We start from the raw sequence: 22,500 nt of genomic DNA, 5'->3' as shown, positions 1-22,500 counted from the left end.
TAAACTAACTGACACTTTCACTGCCTTCCCCATGGTGATACAGACACACTGCTCTCCCTGCCCTTTAGCTTCTTTCAAAGATCCCACCTCAGGAAGCGCTTGCTCTGCCTGGCTCCACCAAAAAATGGTAACCCATAAGAAGCTACGATTCCTCTGCCATCTTGGGAGTCCATGCATCCTGATGGCTTTGCCTAAATCCCGACTGTGTGTCAGGGACCATGGCAAAAAGGAATTTGAATTGTCAGGAAGGGCTTATGTTTGGCAGAAAATTTATCCTATGAACAGTGAACAGGTGGGCACAAATAAAGCGGACTTAACATACACTTAAAACCCCAGGAGCTTCCACTGAAAATGGTGGGAATTTTGCTCTGAATTCAAGAGAAACTGAGTCAGGAATTTTGTAAATACTTCTGTTGAGAAGGTATTTGTAATTTTTTTTTTTTTTTTTAATACAGACAGTTGATACAATGCAGTGAGCCAACTGGGATGGAAAAAGAATTTGTAACACAAAAGTAACGGAGATATTTATTGGTTTTGTTGTTTTTGAAGGTTGGGGAGGATTGATTTCTGTTTGAAGAAAATTGTAGGGAAGTATTGGATTGTAAAAATCCATTAAATACCTAGCAAAACAGTAACTTTCTGATTGTCAAAGCTATTCTTAATGAAACGTAATAAAAGAAGGTGCCAGTCTATGGAATTTGAATTTTGCATTGGCAGACAGAAATATAAAAACTTCTCATCTTTTTGCACATGAATCCACCATGTCCAGATATGTGAAATATTTTCAAGCGGATTATTTCAAATTACCTTAAAATAACGTTTTCTAAAAGCCTAAATATAAATGTATTTGCATGTCTGATGAAGCTGCAGGAATGAAAATAAGTGAAAGTTGGTAACAGTTTTGGTTATCTCTTCTCTTTAGTGAAATGAATATAAAAATATAAAGAGAATTTCACAACTTGAAAAAATAAATGGTGAGAATGATGTTTTACACTTATCAAGGAAACATCAAGCCCTGCCTCCTCCTCAGCAGGTTACCTACCAGTGCAATTCAGTTCTGCAAAATGTAAGTACAACTAGGTAACGCTGGTTGACTTACGCTTTCCCAATTGAACTTTACTGTATTTTCCATTTTTCACTAGAAATAAGGTAACCATGCAGAGGTGATAGTGGGCCAAGGCTGGCTCTTTCAGTTTTTTCTGCAGGCTGAATTTTCCATTTTTCCTGTTGAGGATGGCTATGCTGTGAATATGGCAATCTATGAAATGACATTGCCAACAGCTCTCACTGGATGGGGGTTTGGTCATTTATTTATTTGCACTGCACTGGTGTGAGTTAGTGCTGCCAATACACCACCTCTTCCACTCAAATATATTTTAAAATACATATCTATATAAGTCCAGTTGGTCAATGTACCCAGCTTCACGCCCTGGCTCCTGCTGTTGCCTCCTAACACCTTCCTAAGGTTTCCTACCACGGTTCTGTACGTCTGCTATCACCACTTGCAAGTCTGGGCAGTCGGTGTGAGCACAGAAAATACTACAAAGATTTTTACTGCAAAGAGGCTCCTGTTCAGTTTTAAAAGAGAAGCAGTATTTTGGCCATTAGGTTGGCTTGCCCATAGCAAATATGTTTTTTAAAATTCCCTCCTAAAAATCCTTCTCTAGGAACTTAAAACCAAAAAAAATAATAATAAAAAGAAGACACACTGTCTCTCATACTCTCTGTGTTATCATATAGTGAAAAAATGTACATCTGATATCTGGGAAGAAGAGTGAATAGTGAACTTGATAACTGTTTGATAAGAAGCAGAAGTAATTATTTGCCCCATATTCTTCAACTGTCTATCATCCTAGCAAGCTCCAGCCAGCTAGCGTATTTCAGATATTGAGTATGGATTTATGTTTATTAGATCATGCTAGAAGAGTCATTTAAAAGTAGGTGCAATTTAGTTTAAAAGGGCAAATAAAGTTACAAGACATGCACAGGACTGAAGAAAATTAAAACTATGTAAGGCTCAGATATATGTATGTCTCTATAGATATGTCTCATATCCACAGGCCATCCCTTTAAGAATTACAAGTTAATAAAGATATTAAAATCGTGAAAATTTCATTCCCTTTAGTATTTACTGCATTGCTAACACTGGGCAAACATCATTCTAGGAGTCAGAAGAAAACGCTGAAGTTTAAGGTGTACTTAAAATGTTTATGATTACTTTTCTATTAATGATCAAAGTTACCTTCACCTTAATAAAATCATTCGTAGGTCAAATCATGCTTTCTATTCTCACCTGTTCTTACCACCCTTAATTCCCATCGTCTCCTGTTCTCCTCAAGGCTGCAAATCACCAAACCATAACATTACATATTTTTTTTTGTTTTGTTACATAAATGCTCATGGCTGCTGTGCAGTGACCTCAGGACCAACCGAGGAGATCTGTCAGTCTGCTCTGGCATCTGATGTCCCTGAGTGTCCTCCTCCTACTCTTCTGATCAGTTTTTTTTTTCACAGCTTCTCCACTTTGAGCCTCGGAAGCCTCAGACCTATACTCCCTGTTTCTGGAGCTCCTGAAGAGTAGTTTACCCATTCTTTTATTATGTATGTATAAGCATATATATCTCTCCCTCTATATAGATAGATATTATATGTAATAATGTATTTTAGTAAAATATTGCATATTATATATTATACAGTACATATTATTTCATATTATTATGTATAATATATATGATTATATGTAATATAATATATTATCATATAATATATACATATATATATACACACACATATATATATATTATATAAATAAATATTTCCCAGCCATTTCTTTCCTGCTGAATTTGGGTAGAGTTGCTATCCTACTATCTATAAACTGGCACCCAAAGTTTGAAACATTCTAGCTTTACTAGGTAGTATCTCAAAAAGGTAAAGGATTTTTACAATTGTTTTACTAGCTTCAGCTTAAAGAAAGGGAAGAGAGATCTGTATTGATCTTAATACTATAAATGCTTTTCTTATTTTAGTAAACCATGTATAGAAAAAGTATTTGGCTAAATTGCATGAGAGAAAAATTTACTCTTAGGATATGCTTCACACAGCAATTAGGGTAAGCAGTAGAGTCTTTAAAAACACTTTAAAAATGTAAGTATTCAGGGCATGTTGAATCTGATGTCTCAGAAGTAAATCAAATCAACAGCCCTGCGATCTTCAGAAAACTAGTGATTTGAGCATTTCAACCACCAAAAGGAAAAAAAATACTTTGGTCTTTGCTGACTTACAGACAGAACGAAGAATATCTACTTTTTTTATCTTAGCCTTTTATCTTTTATCTTAATTTGCTGCATTTTTTTAAAAATAGTTTAGGATGTACAAAAACAACAGTAAAACAAAAGTGCTCCCACTAGTGGTAAGGTGTAAGATCAATTGATATTTTGTTATTAATGGAAGGATTTTCTTTACAGGTACTTTGTGAAGGGAGAGATCCCATAGACACGTGTGGAACCCGGGAGGGACTGGCGGGCATGCAACAAGGGAGCAAGAGTCTCCCTGAAAGCTGGAGGACAAAGTCTCATTCCACAGAGAGCGACACCGAATTATGAAAGTAAATAGTTTCTTCAGCTGGTAACCAGTATTTTACAGTGTTTCTCTGTCCTGTGGTGGCAACTACACCACGTTTGCTAGTCTATCGTGCTTTGGTTCAAGTTTCTGAACGAGAAGGCTCCCAGGAAATCACAGGGTAATTATTGATTACAGGCCTGGGCACGGAGCAAAGTCATCTTGAAGGGAGAATGGAGGTACTACCGATGTCTTTGAAGACTCTGCTGCCATTATGTATGAGGTGTTTCATCAGTATCCCTTCTTGGATGAGTAACATGCATTATACACGGGAAATTTCAGCTCCTAAGCTGGTTTGCAAAGCTCACCTCCCTGGTCTCCATCCTCAAATTGTTCCTCCCCTGGCTTTTTCATAGCTTTTTGCTGCCCTCGCTTACAGGCAGCACCGCTCGCAGACCCGCACGCTGTCAGCTCCCTCGCACAGCCACGGTAAGCAGCACGGCAGGGTGGCCGAGCTGGACCACCACAAAACGCCTTCACTCCGGGTCCACACCTCCGGTACAGGGACACGACTGAGGAGCTCTGGACTAGTGAAATAAAAGTGTCATTTTGCAAAGCTAAAGGAACTCGTCCAGCGATGACGGAGGCTGGGCATGGCATGGCACGCAAAGAGCAGGGCCCCAGGGCTGCTGCTTGTCACAGGGCAAAGGAAAACTCTTGTGTGTGTCCAATTTCCTCTGCTCTTGTTGCTCTAATAAGCCATCTGGTCTGGAAACACACAACTGCTCCCTGCTGCAGCGCCCAGCGCTGCAATGCTTTCTGCAGTCTCAACCCGTAAGTTTGTAAGACACAAATAAAGAAAAGTCAGGAAATTCATGACTGGCCAATTTAGCATTTCCTTTACCATTTCATGAACTCACAAATCAAGCAACTCATGCATAGGCTTCCAAACAACAACAAGGTCAATTTTTCTTCTTCATATATAAAGGGGGCTAATGACCATGGTACATTAAGACTAATTAATCACTCTCCATGATAAATGTTCAGTCATTTTCCTGAGGTATAACACCTTGAACTCACGCTGCAGAGAAGTGGGAAAAACCTACTGTTTCCTAGTTCAATGAAATTCTACATTGAGCACTGCCCATGATGCAAACCAATGAAAATTCCAGTTTTCAATTACATTTTCAAAAAAAAAAAAGAAATAAAAAAGAAAGAATTGGCTGCATATGCTGGAAGCAGACAGCTGGTGAGCTGACAACTTCTGGAGGTGTGGAGAAACCAGCTTTGAACTTTTCATGCCTGCCTCAAGCTGTGCTACAGCACCAGCACCTCAGAGTCAAACTTTACCACTGATGAGTTACAAGGAGGAATGTTTAATTGCATATTTGGAGTGCTTTTAGATGCTTTCCCCCCTTTTAATAGTAATTTAGAGAATTAAAGGCACTTTAGAAAATCTAGGACATGAGATGTGTGGCTGGAACAGTGAGTGTCAGAACTGAGCTTGCCAGTGCGATGGTAATGCACACGCGCTTGGCAGCCAAATTACGGCCGCATAATGGCACGGTTATTTCATTTTCACAGTCAGCACAGGGATTGTTGGAAGGGGCTCGGTGTCCGATGGTGCTTCGCTTCCCCAGGAGCCCAGAAAAAGAAAGCACATAGCTGAATTCGTTTTGTGTGGCCACTGGCAGGTCCCTCAGCCTGGTCGTGAAGCGCTGAGGGCCTGAAGAGGCTGGGCTCTGAGCTCGCCACCAGGCCAACGGGATGAGCAGCTGAGGGAGCTCACTGCCTCACACGATGGGGAATAAAGATCACTTCGGGATACCACAGTGCTAGATGGCTTTATTCCATCTGCAGGAGCCCACCTTTACTTCCTGAATTAGCAAATCTCCCTGCTTTTGCTATCATAAAGTTAAATGTTAGCATTTTTCCCTTCATAAGGAACTATGTCTTAGTGTTTGGCACGAAAGGAACTGCAGAAAACTGATCATTTATTGAGCAGTGCTTCATCCTGAAAGAACTTCATACTCATTTTTAACAGTCATTTTGCAAATATGCTAAGCCATAAGATAAGCAAAGCCCTTACTGTCCTCAGATGACACTTCCACAGGAAAAAAATAATAAAAATAATAAAGACAGTTTGATTTAAGGACTGCTTAAGAAGAAAGAAAATATCCAATAATCAGCCCTTGTCACAAAAGCACTTGATGATGGAACTTGCATGGGCCAGGATCAAAGAACAGTACTGTAAGTGGTCATATTCGCTGGGACGGGAGAAAAGATGGGCCAAAGGTTCTGGCGACTCGTTAGAGAGCTGCTGATGAACTGAGACGTGTAAGGAAATCAGCGTGAAGAGAAAAGCCTTCACAGCTTTGGATCTTCATGCTCTCACTTGTGTTTATTCTGCATTTTTAAGTGCCTGGAGAAATGAGTAGGCACTTTCAAATGTAAATGTGAAAAAGTAAATAAATACCAAATTCTTAATTTAGCAGAACTGCAACTCTCACTTACACATAAATTGAAATGTACAATTTAAGCCACTATAATGCAGTTTTCACCCTATGTATCTACTAAATAACTTTAAAAAATAATTTCTTCAATTTTTTTTGACATGTATTTCCACATTCCTTCCAATATCATTTTCATCCGTTATCTGAAGGGAGCACTAAGAAGAAAATGTAAGAGGATATATACAAACAGCATCACATCAATGCGACTTGTGTCAATTAGTCCTGGGTTAGCATTTCCATTACGGATGTGCCTCCCCCCGTAAAGCACACACACCTGGTCTCAGACCAAGAACAAATAACTGAACTAAATTAAAAAAACCTGGACTTGTGCATACTACAACGAGAAAAACACTTCAGCCCTCCCCAGCGCAGAGCCCACCACAGCCTGCCACCAGCATGAGGGCAGGACAGCTGCGGCCTCCATGATGGCACCACTGCCTCCACACTGGAGAGACTCCGCGGGGGGGCTTGTGGCCACCGGCCACCTCCTGTAGCTGCCAGAAAGCCCCCGGCCACCTCCAACAAAGGGGACAGTGCCAGCTGGGTGCCCACAGCCGGGGAGGCGGCTGCCCAGAGAAAAGCCAGAGCCCCCCTTCAGGCCGGGCCTGCTCACGGCTGGACCCCCGAGGAGAAGCAACACCACCATCACAAGACTTCATCAGCCGAGCTGAGAAGAATTCAGTAGCAAGTTAGAGAAATTAATAAAAGTAGAAGCATTACTTTACATGTTTTGCAGTCTTCTGGTGGATCATCTGGGAAACAGAATTCCTCTCTTTTAATCAAAGATGGAACGAGCAACGGCAATAACCCCACCAGCTTTGCCCATTCACGTTCATCCCAATCCTAACGTTTTCACAACTCAGCTCTTTAATTTCATCCCAGCTAATAAAAAAACAGTCAGATGATAACGTAGTCACCTAGAAGATGGGACTTTGTGAAAATTTTGGCAATTCCAACAAATCATATATCATAGTATTGTCAGTGCTTATTCTCCCATATGTTAATTGGATGGTTTCACTAAAAACTTCTAAATAATTATTTTTTTAGTTGATAAAAATGAGAATGTTTGTAAAAATACCAGAGGAAGACAGTATAATACACAACTAAAAATCTTAAAAAGTCATCACCAACCCTTCAGTTTGAGTATGAAAGATGTTGCATTGAGAAATTTTCAAAATATGGAAGAATTAGTATAGAAATTCACCACTAAAGTAAAGGTACTGTGCAAAGTTCATAAAATTTACAACTGCCATCCTTTGAAAACAAAAGTCTGACTATCTGTAGAATACTCTGCAGAACAACCACATTTTGGTTTTGTTCTGCTTGTTGAAGCTGCCATCGGATATTTAAGAATAAGAAAGTGTAACAGCAGGACGAAACCTATTATTTATAAGAATTTGGATAAAACCAGCAATTAGCAGTAGACACAGCTGAGTTTTATGAATGTGTACCTATAAAAACAGCTGTTCCTTTCCACATGTAAAACTGGCAATTGTTTTACGTGAGTATTTATGTATTGTCCCTATACTTTAAAATACAAATCTATGCACCCATATTTAAAAATTGCCTTTCACCTAGAACCACACACAAAGAAAAAATACACATTTTTTATTTTATATAAAGAACGGTGCTGTCTTACCTTCTGTAGTAGAGGGTACTAGCCCCTTTCTGGTGCTCTATTGTTATGAATATATATATCACCTAATTCAATTAAAACATAGATCTCAGAAAATGAAAATTTTATTCTCTGAGAAATTATTACATTCATGGAGAGTCAAGAAGCCACTGCAAAATCAGACTTCTGCTGTTACTATTATTAGTTTTTTAATTCTGGGGTCTATTTCATTTCATGTTGATTGACTCTTTTTACAAGGTCTTCAGGAAAATGTCCAGTAAATGGAAAATGGTAAGGAGGAACTTTTCTCATGTCATGTTTTCATCTAAATACGTGACCATTGTAACTGCTTTGTAATAGCACTTGTTCATTGTATACAAATATCAAAATACCGTAACTTTGGGGAATCAAATGTAAAACCTATCAGAAAGATAAGAGCACAGCTCCCTGTGACACCCAACTACACGGCTGTGTCTGTAGTGTCGGCTAGCTGTCCGCTCACAAACATCAGCCCCATGATGCTGGCAAGACGACAGTTTAAGGGAGCAGCAACCTTACTGAAAAATGTTCCGCCATTCAGATGTATTCATATTCAAACCTTCCAGCCAGCACATGGCAGGAGCTGAACTGCACCTTTTGCACCGCCGTGGCCAAGAAGGAGGGCAAGGGGAGTCAAAGGCATGGCGGCGGGGTGGCACTGACCTCGCTGGAGCAGGGGGTGGTGGAAGGGGGGCACGGGCAGCTGCTCCGTCCTCGCCGGCTCGCAGAAGTAGGCGCGCAGCCAGGCCGTGCACTGCTTCAGCGGCTCCGTCATCTCCTCTGCGCCTTCGCACACCTCGCAGCCCGCCGACGCCTCTGCCCTGCGGACAGAGAGAATTGTAAAATTATTAATTATAAAAGTTATAAAAATGAATATTCATGCTCCCTGCATTAGCAGAAAATGAATCATCTCAGAAGCATTCAATCGTGAGTCACAGACTGAAAGTCTTTTTTCTGCTCTGACAAAAGTGATGAGAGTCATAACAGCAGTAACAAAAATTCATCCTCATCACCTCCTGAAATGCAACAATGACACATGGTTGCTTACACCTGCTTAAAAAAAATAAAGGATCGGTGAGAAGGAAACACCAGGCATAAGTGGGAAACATCAGGGAGCAAGGAGAGGAAACCACCCAAGTCCCAGAGGCTGGTAGAGGCCACATCCTCATGCCTCTCTGGGGGATGGAAGTGAGGCTCCTCCACCGTATCCCCTACGGGCACAGTCCTGTCTCCCCAGGGACCTTCCCTAGGGAAAGACGAAAAGGAAACAGATTTCTGCAGAGCCAGCGCTTTCCTCTTCCGCGTTTCCTTCCAGCGACGTTGGCAGGTTTCTGCTTTCCTCCACTTATTGAATTGGAAGGAAGCAATTGAGAACTCATTTGATTTTCAATGGCAGCTCATGCTTTCAGGATACTGAAGAGCAAAGCAAACGAACAGAAAGCACCCGCAAACAAAAATGTCCTTTTTCTCTTGCTATTTTTTTTCTTTTTTCTTTTTTCTTTTTTTTTTTTCCGGAAGAGCAATGCCTGTGTGAGAGCACTGAAAATGTGAACACCAGATTTTCAAATATTCAGACATGTTTCCCAAGCCATATGCCCTTGGTTAGGCAAAGCAGCATCAGTGAAGAGGTCATGGTGCTCTGCTGGTGCTTTCCAAGACCGCTGTGTGGGTGAGGAGACCAGTTTCAGCGTACCCACAACCGAACACAGCCCATTGGCAATGAACCCAAGAGAAACCATGGGAAGAGCAATGAGACAACATCAAAAGCGACTGCCGAAACAGCAACCCCTGCCAGCAATCTTCTAGCACCCAGAATCTTAAATACCACCGATACACCATCCTTTCTGATTTCCTGCTTATTGCATTTTATTTTTTTTCCCCAGCTGGAAATATAGCCAGACCCCAGAACTGTTTCTCAACAGTATGCTGGTAAAACTCAACAGAATAGTCTTCTGGCTATAGGCTGGATTGTCACAAGGGAGTAGAAAGTAGAGAAGATTGTGGAAGTATCAAAATACATGAGATCCTGAAACAGAAGGAAACCAGAGTATTTCTGCTGTACAGTTATGGGGAAAAATCAAAATGAAAGAAATTCCCCAGCATGCTCGAGTGTGCTGCAAGTGAGAGAAAATATTTTGTTAGTTACCTCCTAGCAGAAAGCCTAAGAAAATTAAATGCATCATGTACCACTAATAGCATGAAAGACACCGAGCCTGCTTTTGCCACAAGGCACCTTTGCAAAAAGACCTAACACCTTCAAATGCTTGATCCACAAAAGCTCACGAAGCTGAACACAACAGGACACCCGTGTAATCAGACACCAACCCGCCCTGCCTCTGGATAGGATAAATGATGTGCAGTCGGAAGCTGTTTCAGGGTTTCTCTCAGAAGCAAAACCCTCACTCGTCTGGTGCATGATCAAACGCCCCTGCAATTTCTCCCAGCCCCAACTCATTTTTCTGATTAATTGTTAACCATGGAAGGCCACATAATTACTGATTAGAAAGTGGCATAGAAAAAGAGGGACACAGAGGTGGACAATTAAAATTCTCCAGCAGCACAAGAATATGACGAGTTGATGACTTGGAGTGGAAGAAAAGCAAAAATGCAGAATCAGCTCTGGATCCAGTCTGCTAGAAATTAAACGCAATTCTATTTCTCCTTCCATTTACTTACCACACTACTCACATTTTTTTATTTTGTATTTTTTTTTAATGGAAGGGGAGGGGGAAAATAGCATCAATTTATGAAACTGATCTCTATGTTATTTTGCTGTGTAATAATTTCTTTGCTAAAAAAAAAGAAGTCTGAGAATCTGTGCATAAACATTTTCACATGAATATCTGCGTGACACAGACCTCAAACCCATGTTCTCGACACCAAGGATAATCAGTTATTCTGCACATGTACAACACTCAGCAGAATAGGGCTCAGTTTTACTGTGGATTGTTAGAGCTATGACAATATCATAACTACAGAATATAATAATGCCTTTGAAATCTCCAAGACAAGTTGGGAGACTTTTCTGCTCCATTTATCCAGAAGAGCATAGAAAGCACTCAAAACTACAGTAACCTTATGGTTTTCACATCATCTTGCTTCACATACTTGGGAGTCTGGAAGTGATTTGGACTATAATATCATCATAAAACCGAAAGAATACATCTCCTTGCTGCTCTGCGAGCAGGCAGCCCCCGAGCGGCCGGACTCGTGGCTCTGCCTCCCAGCACCACCGGCCTGCCCTGGGCAGGTGGGGGGCAGCACCCCCAGGTTGGCGAGGTGCAGTGCTTCTGAGCCTGAGGCTTTGGGCTTCCAAGGGCTTTGCCTAAAGCCACAAGGCAACTTTCAGGCCTTTAGCTCCTTATTTAACAGTCAGGAGCAGCGTAAAGGCCCACCACAAGCCCCTCTCTTTAAAAAGGCAGGAATTACAGCAGCTGCTTTGCCTATTTGTGTGGCTGGGGGAGGTACAAGAGCCTGCTGGATACCACAGCACAGCTATCCCAACAGAAGGATATGTTTTCACCACCACCGTTTCACCACCACCACACACAGTTTTCCCTTCCACCGGGTCTTCCCTGGCACAAAGGTTTGGATGTAAGGCTTAATTGTAGTTACCGCTTATAAGGAGAGCCCCTTGTCACTGCTGAACATCTCTGGATATTTTTCTGGGATGTTCTCCCATCACTTCACGTTTTCACATCTCCAATCTCCATTTTCTACTGCAGTCAAGAAAAGTAAAGCTCTGCAAGAAGAGGTAGTGCTTGCTAAGAACGCATTGATCTCTTTTGCTGTAGAATACAAAGTCAATTCACCAACGTATATGCTGAAAGGTTCACACTGGCAGAAAGATAAAAAAAAATCTTCACCTTAATTTTGCTTGGCTAGAAATGCTAACAACTATTCCTGGGAATTTGATGACATTAATAAAGAAAAGAAAGAACATAACTAATGCATAGGCGTCTTCTACTGGCCCTCCTCCCCCTCCCTTTTCTCCTCCCCGTTCTCTTTCCGAAGTTGCATAGCAGTATTCCTTCTACAAACTACCTCGTCATTAAAAATTCAACTTAAAACAGCAGCTGCCTTTAAAAGGCTTTTCTGAGGCTTCAAAGCCACACTTTGGTCCAACTAAACTACACGTACATTTCAAAAAGCACGGCAGAAGTGGTCTCAAAACATTCATAAGAAGAAAAGGAGAGCAGATGAATTACATTACGGGAAATTTTTCCCCCCCGTGTGAAATTCCTCTGTTCAGTGTTAGGCTTCCTGGGAAGGTTGAATGCCCATTCCGAACATTAGTCTTTCATCATGTCAAACATGAAGATGGACAGGAAAACGTTTGTGTAATATGAGAGGCAAATACCCATCTAACATTTACATTAACTAATTGTGCCTCATCTTTAGCAATGAACAAGAAAAGGTCTCCCTCTTTTCTCCATGCCCCATGTCCTGGAGAAGGGCACAGGAAGGGACTGGCTCCCAGCTATGCAGCTACCAGCGGTGCTGAGCCACCTGCCTGCAAAGTGACGGCCAAGCGGCCATGTGCTCACTGACCTGCCTACAGAAAGCTTAAGTCTTAAATCTGTGATTCAACGATACAATTTTTTTTTTCTATACATGAAAATAAACCAAGCATGTTCATCTAAAAATGAAAAGAAAAAAAAAAAAGCTACAAGAAATCCAACTGCTTTATTTCTGCCTTGGAGTTTCATTACCTTTTCTTAAAAAGCACCGGCACCTTTTTTGCAATGTGGCTAGAATAATGAGAAGCATTTATTTAAAATGCAGTAGTGTTATTTAAATCACTCACACTTTCACTGGAGACTTTCATTGCACTTGCTTTCATTACCGAACGATATTAGCTGCTGTCCGGCTTCTCAAAAAATTCCAAGTGGTGTTTCTTTTTGTATTTTTACCTGGTCATTGAGTAATAACTGTACAGGTTTTGTTTATTAAACTGACAGTTTATTTGTTTGCATTAGTGAGGATGATGTGTGTGCAGTAAGTTAGATGCCCTTTTTTTAAAAAAGAAAAATAAACACTTTCTGTTGATGTTAAATGGCTTCTCAGCTGCAAATGACTGACTCTTCTACATGGCTTTACTATGTGACGCTTAACTAAAACTACATAGTCTTCAAATAGAAATAACATGCTTGTTTCAAGCTATAAAAAGCAGACTAAAAATATATATATATTTTTTTCCCCTGAAGTTTTGGATCTCTCCCAAGAGAAGATTTTTTCAAGGCCAGGAGCAACTGCTGCAGACCTCCAGCCCACGCATTCAGCTCGTGGTGGTGACAAAGTCCAAGAGCAACATAAGGTCTGCCCCAGCATGGGAATCCACCACAGCCTGGGTGCAGACTTACTGCTCCAGTTTACATGTACAACAGCTACTCCATATCACTCTTACTGAAGTCCCATGTATTTATTTCAATTTCAGCTCTTTTTAAGCCTGACCTCCCCACCTAGGGAAGTCACCGGGCTCTCGCCTCCATGCAGCTGAGAGGCATCCTCCTGAGGTTCCTATCCCAGCCATGTCTCTCCCATGACTTCTTATGAGTTTGCATGTGATGAAATAAAGGAAAATATGGTTTGAGCAAAGGATGAGAAAGTCAGAAACGCCACCTGTTTCAGTTTAACAGGATCCTTCCAAACCATTTGCCAAGAACTGGAAGTTTCTAGCATGCTTCCAAAATAAACATGTAAGCAGCAAATTGGCTTCAGTATCATTCTAAATATCTTAGCCATTATGAAAACCAGAGAAATGCTGTGTTTCACAACGAAAAGCATCAGTGGGTACCCATCTTCTAAACTGGTAGGATTTTAATCATTTATTTTATTTCTGAGCTCCTTTTTGCCTTTGTCCATCACTTACAAAACTTAACTGAAACATTACAAGATGGACCTTGAGTTATGTGATTTAAAATAAAGAGAATATATCACAATGTCTCTGCTGGCAGTTTCCTTAGGGCAAAGGTAGGAAAACATTACGACAATGTCATATCAACACCCACAACATATTTATATATTTATTTGTATATTTATATTAAAGTTATGTATCTATTAAATATAATTAATTGGTTGAACATAATATATACTGCTAGCTTTCATTGTCTCTACCTACATACACCTGAACATGTAATCCACTGATACTTACCTCACCCTTTAGTGGCTTGCCTAAGAAGAAGTTTATGAATGGCTACAAATGCTGAACTAATGAAGATTCCCCCCTATTTCAATTCATTTAAAATACAAAACAAAAAAGCCCCCCAACTATCACAAAAACTGCAACTCCCTATGAAACTGAACTTCAATCACCAAAGGGCCACTGGCACATATGGGTAAACTCTGATAATTGCATTATTATATTACTTTCACTACAACACTTCCACTCAGATAACAGCAGGGATAAAGACCTAAAATAAAAATATAAATAAAAAATAAAAACAGAAGAAAAAAAGAAAAAAGATATGGAATGTCTGTTTCTACATGCAACTATCCAATGTCCTATCACAGAAATTTGTGTTTTTGCCAGGCTGTTACAAATTGAATTGTGTTTTGACACTGTGTTACACATGGCACTGAAGACCACAAGATTTGCAATATCCTGTTACATTCAGGTATGTGAAAAATAATGATATTTGGACACTCAGGCACATACTGTTTTATGTTTTTTAAGGGCATCCATAATTTCTTTCACTATTCCATGAACAAAGACCGTAGGAGATTTTGTTCATGAACAGAATATTGTATAGTAAAATATAAATGCATTGGTCCTAATTAAGAGGGATTTGGCTCTTGAAATGACCTGAATGCTGTGAAAGCAATCGTCAGCTGTACTCTTCATGATACAGATGGCACAACATCTCACCAAACCCTGCTCCTGGCTTGCCGTCACTGTGATACAGCATTTCGATACTGCCCGGTGTGCCACTGCCTTCCTGCTAGAAAAGGAATAATCTCCCTTTTTCCCCAAGAAGGGACAAACCCTCAAGTTCAAGGAAAATGCTCAGGAAACACGTATGTTCTTCAGAAAAATCAACATAGCAGGAAGTCTGTGTCGTGGAGTCTAATGCAGACAGATGAAGGAAGAAGGGAAGAGTGCAGAGGAGGAGCACCAAGAGGCAAACCCAACTCCTGCAGAAGGTGTGGTGGGCAGAGATAGGCAGGCGAGAAGGGGCAGAAGGAAACGATCCATCTCCAAAATAAGGCACCAACTTCCCTGTGCTCTCCAGTGCCAGACTCCCCAGCTCCTACTCTTTCATGACGAGTAAATTTACAGTCAGGAAAAAGACACAGAGCTACCTGGCAGACAGAAACACTACATTTTAATTAAACCAGTAATAGAAAAAACATTATTTTTTCCTTGGAAATCCGTGAGCACATTTACACGGCAACACAACACTCAGCATCCCCAGTTTGAAAAGCACCTCCAGGTTGGGGTAAATAGGAAGAATTACTGCCAGCGGAACAGATCAATGTTTTTTTGCCTGTTTAGTTTTACGCTGCTTTGGTTATAAGATTTCTTGAAGGTCTGTGCCTTACACAAATCCAAAAATTATCAGAATTACCCTACAATTAAAAAGGATGAAAAAGGCTCTGATAAGAATGCATTGATAAAGGGGAGAGGACAAAGGGAAGAAATATAATCAAAGGGGGAGAAAACCATCAGTACCTTGCATGGCAACGTTAAAAAGTCCTTTTTGCTTTCCTCAGAATTCCCCCAAAACTACAACAACGAAAGGGGAAAAGATTATAGAAACCTTCCCAAAACACAGACTCCCACATGAGCGAGACCAGGACTGCTGGACCCAAAGTTGTTCAACGTCAGGGCGACCAAAGCTCGTCCGCCGAGGTCCCGATGGTAATTGAAGCCCAACCGAAACAAGTGTTTTGTGAGTGCACGTAAGGAGCTCCATGCGGCTGTCATGCTAATCTTCTTGTTAAGAGAGAAAGACCAGAGGCCCGTTGCTGTAGCAGGCTGGAACTATAACGAATGGGCTCTGACATGACCCGGCAGCCCTGCTCGGCGGCGAGAGCGCGTGATGCGATCTGACAGCAATTTAGACATGGCTCTCGTGGAGACTGCAGACCTACTTAGCGTCAAACGCCACGACGGGTGTGGGTGGACTTCGGAATGGCTTTTACCCTCCTGCTAGGGAGAAAAAAAAAAGGCTTTTTGACATCAGGCGTATGGAGATGATCTTACAGAAGGCATCTGCCCATGGGTGGAGAGGAAAACATTTTTGGGAATATTGCCCAATTACAGTAGAATCCTGTCATCACCTCGGGGAAGAATTTCTGATGGAGCCATAACCCCTCTATGAGTCGTGTGAGAAACAAAACAGTCCACGGAGCATCTGGCAGGACCAGAGAGTCTCTAAGTGACCTGAGACCAGTGAGAAAAAGGGCTCCTTGGATCGTTTTCCCCCTGGAAGGTGCCACACTGCAGCCCAAAGACCACACAAGCCCGTGTGCTTGAATACAGACCCTTCTCCCTCGTGCCTCTTGCTCTGGGTATTGCCCCTCGGACAGGCCCAAGTACCAACCACAGCTACGATCCATTCAGGATGCCTCCTGGCAGTGAGCTGCCATGGTTAAATTCTGTCCTAGGCACTAATCAGCTGCGGCACATCAGGGGGATCAAGCATCACCACAGCTTAGGGTCATTAGTATAGTTAATTTTGATGAGTCCCTAAATCACACTGCTGATTCTCTAGCATCTGAACAGTAGCTCTTTTGTGAGTAAATACATATAAAAGGCAAGAGTAATTTAAAAGTTTATGTTGTTTATCTTTTATTTTCAATGTCTTTTCTTAACGTATTTCACAACTGATTAAAGACAACTCTACACACTCATGCATATGAAGTCAACAGAAACCAGGCATGTATAAACAATTGCAATTCCCGAAAAGCAAAGGCTATCCTGCTGTCTTCCTTATACCTTTACATCTCTGTAGTAGCATTCAAATGGCTGTCGTACCAAATCATTTTTTTCTTAGTGAAATAGGTGGTGTGTTACTTTTCAAATGGAAGAATCAGTAATAATTAGAACTCAAAAATTAACATTAAAATGAGACTCAGTCATGCAGCATTATTCTTTACATAATATACATACATTTAACTGGCGTTTTCAATGAAGCCTTCATTGTGGAAACAAATAAAAATGTATTTTATCAACACCTAAATGTCATTTAAATAGTCTTTCTTTGATAGATGAAGGCTAAAGCCACCCCAAAACTGCGGATGAATTATCTGGTCTCTAATGACTCCAAAACAATTACAGGATGCAGAGCAATCTCGTTAAATTTTATTCAAAAGCTTACTACACTCGTGTTTTCTCTTATTTTTCTATCAATGAAACCCAAGAGGTTTAAGAACAATTCATTATGTATGAGACCCAACTTACAGTGCTTGACTGTTGATTAATAGGAAAGTTTGCTGTATGTACATTTGCAACATTAGATGCATACAATATGCTAACTTATTCTTTCACTGAAGCTAATTATTTACAAAAATGACTACTTGAGACTACAATTTATTAAATGCATGCATCCAGTCTCAATTTGGCCCCAAAAGACAGTCTGGAATGAAGATCTTTTACTTGATGTGACAACTTCCAGAAACAGTGTTATTAATATTGTAAATGTGGCAAATAAAGAGTTCAAATAGCCGTATGCCTGTGTTGCATTTTTCCCCACAACTGAATCAATGAACAAAGCAGCTTTTTAAGCTTGAAATTCACGGGGAAGCGCATTCTTACATAGTTTAATTTAGCTTCTTATAAATGAAGTGTCTGTATGACAGTAGTAACAGATTAAAAAAACGAGGAGAGCTGTAATGGAGAGAAAAAAAAACCACAACAATTCTTGTTGAACTGTCCCTACCACGGTTCTTTTTAAGACCTGTTAAGAAGAAATTGATGCAGTTATGGAAGAGTATAAGAACTCAAAACTTAGTAAGACATTATTTCTCATACAACCTTTGCAATATTTTCTTTATTCTATTTTTCTATATTATTAAGGATTAAAATTCTTATGGGTATCTTTTAACCTGAAAAAGAAGCACCTGGACACAAAGCTGCAGATCGTATACAAATATCAAATATACTGATTACCTCTCGAGTAAAATACACAGAAATCCAAGTGGCCTAGTTTTTTTTTTCTGACTTTTGCAAGTAATGAAGTTCGGGTACCATATGGAGGTTGTCTAAGAAAGTAGTGTGTGCAGCCCATCGTCGTGGCCAGCTGTGGTGCCTGGAAGGATGCTGCCTGCTTATTCTGTGCTACTAGTGTGTACCAGCAAACACTTTAAAGAAGGGAGTGAGACTCCTGTCTTCACATGCCAAGATAAGGAAAATCAATGTCAATGCCCAAAAGACTCAAGTGATAGCACTGAAGGTCATTAAATGCTACTCGCTGCCCTGTACCATTAAAGTTTTGATTGGAATCCTATATAGAGAGACACAGATTTCAAACAAGATCTTGCCCTGGGATACAGCATTGTGAGACCATGGAGGAAACAAAACAATCAGTGAGAGGCGGACTTCTCTAGGAACACAAGAAACAGGTTCAAGGAAAACAATACTATGTGTGGTCTTGGCTTATTTTTCCTGAACATATTTATTGTGTTTCCAGAGAAGTGTATCTCATTACGGACAAAAACAATGGAGGAGTACAAAGACAACCACTAGAAAGTTACGGCTCTTCACCCATCTCAGTTTTCTGCCCTGTGTTGCAATGCCCAAAGCCCTGCTTCATTGCCTACTCAATGCCAACATCCTACCCTCTCCTTACGTTGCCCAGTTTCAATTCTCTGCCCCTTTTCCACGCTGGTCACCACCCCTGCTCCTGCCTATCACCCTCAACTCAACTTGTTCAGGAGATCCATTCCCCTCCAAGGGGCCGGTTTTATTCCATACAAGTTTGGCTCCAAGACATAATGCAGAATGAACGGAAGGGAAACCAGGAGTTTGGGAATAAAACAGAGAGCAAATCAAACTGGCGGCATAACACACCCAGGGCTGGCCCAGGGCAGTCAGAAAAATAGCAACTGCAGGAGAAAACACTGCTCTGGTCATCCTTTCTAATACAGCATCAGCAAAAGATGCTTTTAACAAATGAATGCTTTCCAAAGGCCCAACAGCTTGGCCATACTTGGAGAACAAAAACGTTCCTAATATCAGAGCAGCCTCTTCATAAATATTTCTGTTTCAACTCAGTGGGTTTGGCAGCAGAACAACTAGAAGATTTGTCAAAAAAAAAAAAAGAAAAGAAAAAACAAAGAAAAAAACCCACAACAATTTCTGTGTATCTTCTTACTGGAAAGGATCAACCTGCTCTGAACTGAGAATGGGGGAAATCAACCACATGCCCAAAAGACCCTCCACTAGCAACGTTTAAGTAGACACTTCATATGAAATGCTTTAAAGCAAAAAGCAAATATTCAGCAAAGTTATAAGCAGCAGCACACTCTCACCCAAGATGTTAGGCAACATTAAGCATAGGTGATACCATCAGTTCTATCTATAATTAGGTTAAAAGAAAGTCAGTTAATTTTAGCACTTACAAGAAATTGTTGCAAAACATTTTTTCCTGTATAAAAGAATTCTCCCATCAGACTTCCGAGGTCGGTTTTATCACAGGCAATTAACTGTGTTAGGGCTGGCTGCAGGGGACCCTTACACCACACACCAGAATTTCTTCATTTTCCCACTTGGCTCCTCTGGTCCAGAGAGCACCGGAAAGCACCACTGCTTTCCCCACTTTTTGCCTGCTCTGTGCAGCTGCCAAATGGTATCTGAAGTAAATTTTGTATTTTTCTGCTCATCTAACATAGATACAATCCCTGTTATGCATAGATAAAAAAAAAACAAACACCACCACGCTATCCCTTCACAAAACTAAGGTGGTTAACATACACGACAAGCCTCACAATGCTGCTGCAGGAACAAGGTCTGTGATCTCCAGCGGCACACGGGGAAATTGATGGAAGGAAACTCAAGGCTGACTCTAGATGTCCACCTTGACATGTGCTAATGCACGAATTCAAGATGAAAGTGAGCACCAAGAATTATAATCAACAGCACCTGCAGATACTCCAGCCTATTAAAATGAATTAAGATACAGATAAATCAAAAAACTCTTAAGAATTCAGCTCATAAAGCCATTTTTCAAACTAACTTCCCAGAGTGGGTCACAGTCTCTGCCCTCTGAGCATCTCCTGTTAGGACTAAACACAGGCTCATCGTATGCCCGGTGTGTGCGATCCCATCAGATGCACCGCCCGCCTGCTGCTGCAAAAGAAAATAAAAATAAGAAAAAATATGAAAATAGTTTTGCCATGTCGCTGAGGCCCTTCAGATGCTCTTCAAGCAGAAGCAACCGTATGGGTGGAAGCATGGCAGGACAGGGATCAGACAGGTCCCTGAGGCTAGCCTGGCCCCCCCACGATACTGTGAGGCTTCCAACACCAGTGCAAAGAAATGGCATTTGGTTATTTATTAAAGCCAGGTATGAACGCTCCGAAACCACAGCAACACTGCCACTTACTGCAGTTCAGCATCAGACTAAACAATCACGAAACCTATGGAAATCCGGGTTCCTAACAGGCACTCATCGGCCAAGTTTGATGTCACCACAGGACAGGACGCTTAGAGAATACCGCTAATTACGGCAGTTAAAACCGCACAGTTAATAAATACACTCTCTGTCTTTCTCCAAAGGTTTTTTACAGGGCTTTGGGATTTTGTCTCACTGGCATTGGCAGAACCGTTCCTAAAAGGTCATTACCCGATGAAGAATTTGTTTTGCTTCTTACCCATTTACGGCTCAAAACCAGAACTTGCATAGAAATACAACCCTACAATGGCAGGAAAACAAACAAACACAATAAAAAAAGGCGTATTGTCCTCCATTTTCACACTCCAAGGTTTGGTGTATGCGCACCCTCCTGTGGGTGCGGAGCCCTTGGGGAGCAGGGGCGGCCCCAGGGGGCTGTGCGGGGCACCCGGAGCACGAAGCGGGACCCAACGCGAGATGGAAATTGCAGCCCCGGCAGCTGGGAGGTTTCTGCTGTGCAATGCCACCCACGTCCCACGGCAGGAGAGATGGAGACGACCACCGAAGATCCTTCTGGCCAAGATGAGACAAACAAAAGTGTAATTTACATAACTGTGTTTTGAATAGTGCAGAAATATTTCTGAAGTACGCTCTCTCTCCTTTTGAAGTGGTGAACAGTGCCTGGAGACTGCCGTCCTCCGAGCTTTAGGTGAATCTGCATTACAACCCCATTAGCTTGTGTACTATGCTCATTAATAAATAAGCTTCCCACTTAAGTGCCTTTCTTGTAAATTGGTTTGTTCTGTTCCACATAAATAATATAAGTTTCTCTTATCAAGCAAGGTGGGGTTTTTTTCTTTACCTACAGGCAGCACGTGACACAGGACACCACGGTAATTTCACCCAAGAAGCAGTCCGTGCAATGAACTTCTTCAACAGCTCTTTTCGTCGCTATTTACTACAGCAGCTGGAACGTGTTCAATAGTTAGCATAGCATAAAATAATGCCTTTAAAAACTGACATAAGTATATTGACCATATGTCGAAAGTAAAAGAAAAAAATACTAAATGGATAGTTATTGTAATTGTGTTTTAAAACACTGAGGTCATATTTAATTTTGAATCCAAGCTCTTACGATGTGCTTTCTGGCAAGGGCAGCATAATAAAAGCTTTAACAGTAGGAAAAAACACGAACATTATTATTGCAAACCTCTTTTCCAGATTACTAATACTGCAATAAACAAACTGAATAAAACTTTAATTATTTGAATCAGAAATACCGTCACTGGCTTGGATAAACCGTAGCCTGGAGCCGACGGATGGCACCGCTCAGCTCTTCCTGCCTGCGCGGCCGCTCCGTCGTCCCCGCGGCTGGGCCCTGCCCAGCTCTGCAGGCCTGGCCATGGGGATTTGGGCACCCTCGCCCTGCCCAGGGCTGCACGGCTCCAGACATCGTGCCCTGCTGCCTGCAGACAGAGCAGCCCCTTCCCGGCTGCCGTTAATGCGGAAAGGCAGCCTGCGTCCTCCCACCGCGCTACTCCTGCGCCTCCCGACAGCTCTCGCGGGGCAGCAGTGCCTGCATCTGGCGACAACCAGGCAGAAAAGGTGCTCTGAATCGGTCTATTTTAAAAAATTAGTTTGGCAAACACCTATATCCACATAGCACGGGATACTTACGCAGAAACAAATCAAGAAGTCCCTGCCAAAACAGCCCTGACCATCCAAGTGCTGTACTTAAACAAGTCTCTACATGGGAATAACCAAAGATAAAGGTAGCCATTTACCTTAACCGGGATTTAAAGACTGTTTGCAGGATTTATGCACTCTCAACTCAAATTTTAGAGTCCGTGCTGCTGTATTAGTCTTCACCCTATGCTAATCTTGTTGAGCTCAGCCCCAGTTGCCTTTCAGAGGGAACTAGCCTTCTCACGATGCCCAGCACACCGAACTGAGAACATCCCCCCGTGGAAGGCCTGTCAAGCACCGACGCTCATTATTGCCCATCAGACAGCACGTGGCCCCACGGCACGAAGAACAGCCTCAGGAAGACGCTGACCAGGCAGGTTTCTGTCCCCAGGTAGCGCTCTCCATTCTGGATCTGTGTCCCTGCTACAGCACAGCCTCCTCGGCTGTCTCCACGGCTGCAACCACTGCTCCTGGGCCGGTCTGGCAAAGGCATGAGGGGATTTAAGTGAGGGCTAAAGCCGTGTGTCTTCAG

At 41.6% G+C, this 22,500-nt stretch overlaps 1 protein-coding gene and 1 long non-coding RNA gene across 7 annotated transcripts in view; one reads left to right on the top strand and one right to left on the bottom strand.

Annotated features, from left to right (window-relative positions):
• The window catches only part of LOC308196897, an 11,951-nt gene extending 3,570 nt beyond the window's left edge, over positions 1-8,381 (top strand). Inside the window, exons 2-3 of one of the 2 annotated variants that reach the window (XR_013952488.1) lie at positions 923-2,601; positions 3,465-8,381. This is a non-coding gene — a long non-coding RNA (uncharacterized lncRNA). The remainder of the gene's footprint in view (positions 1-922; positions 2,602-3,464) is intronic. The other variant, XR_013952489.1, reaches the window with a different exon arrangement.
• Positions 1-22,500, bottom strand: part of MGMT (O-6-methylguanine-DNA methyltransferase) — a 183,242-nt gene that overhangs the window by 39,730 nt on the left and 121,012 nt on the right. For all 5 annotated transcript variants that reach the window (XR_013952459.1, XR_013952460.1, XM_080596642.1 and 2 more), the window contains exon 4: positions 8,389-8,546. Coding sequence is in view for 3 of the 5 variants with exons in the window: in XM_080596642.1 (XP_080452768.1) it covers positions 8,389-8,546 (158 nt within the window). In the remaining 2 variants the exon portion in view is untranslated. The remainder of the gene's footprint in view (positions 1-8,388; positions 8,547-22,500) is intronic.

The sequence above is a fragment of the Anser brachyrhynchus genome (genome assembly GCF_964034855.1).
Source record: "Anser brachyrhynchus genome assembly, chromosome: 6".
NCBI classification, from domain to species: domain Eukaryota; kingdom Metazoa; phylum Chordata; class Aves; order Anseriformes; family Anatidae; genus Anser; species Anser brachyrhynchus.
The sequence above is the reverse complement of the archived record's forward strand: the minus strand, read 5'-3'. Positions and strand labels throughout refer to the sequence as shown.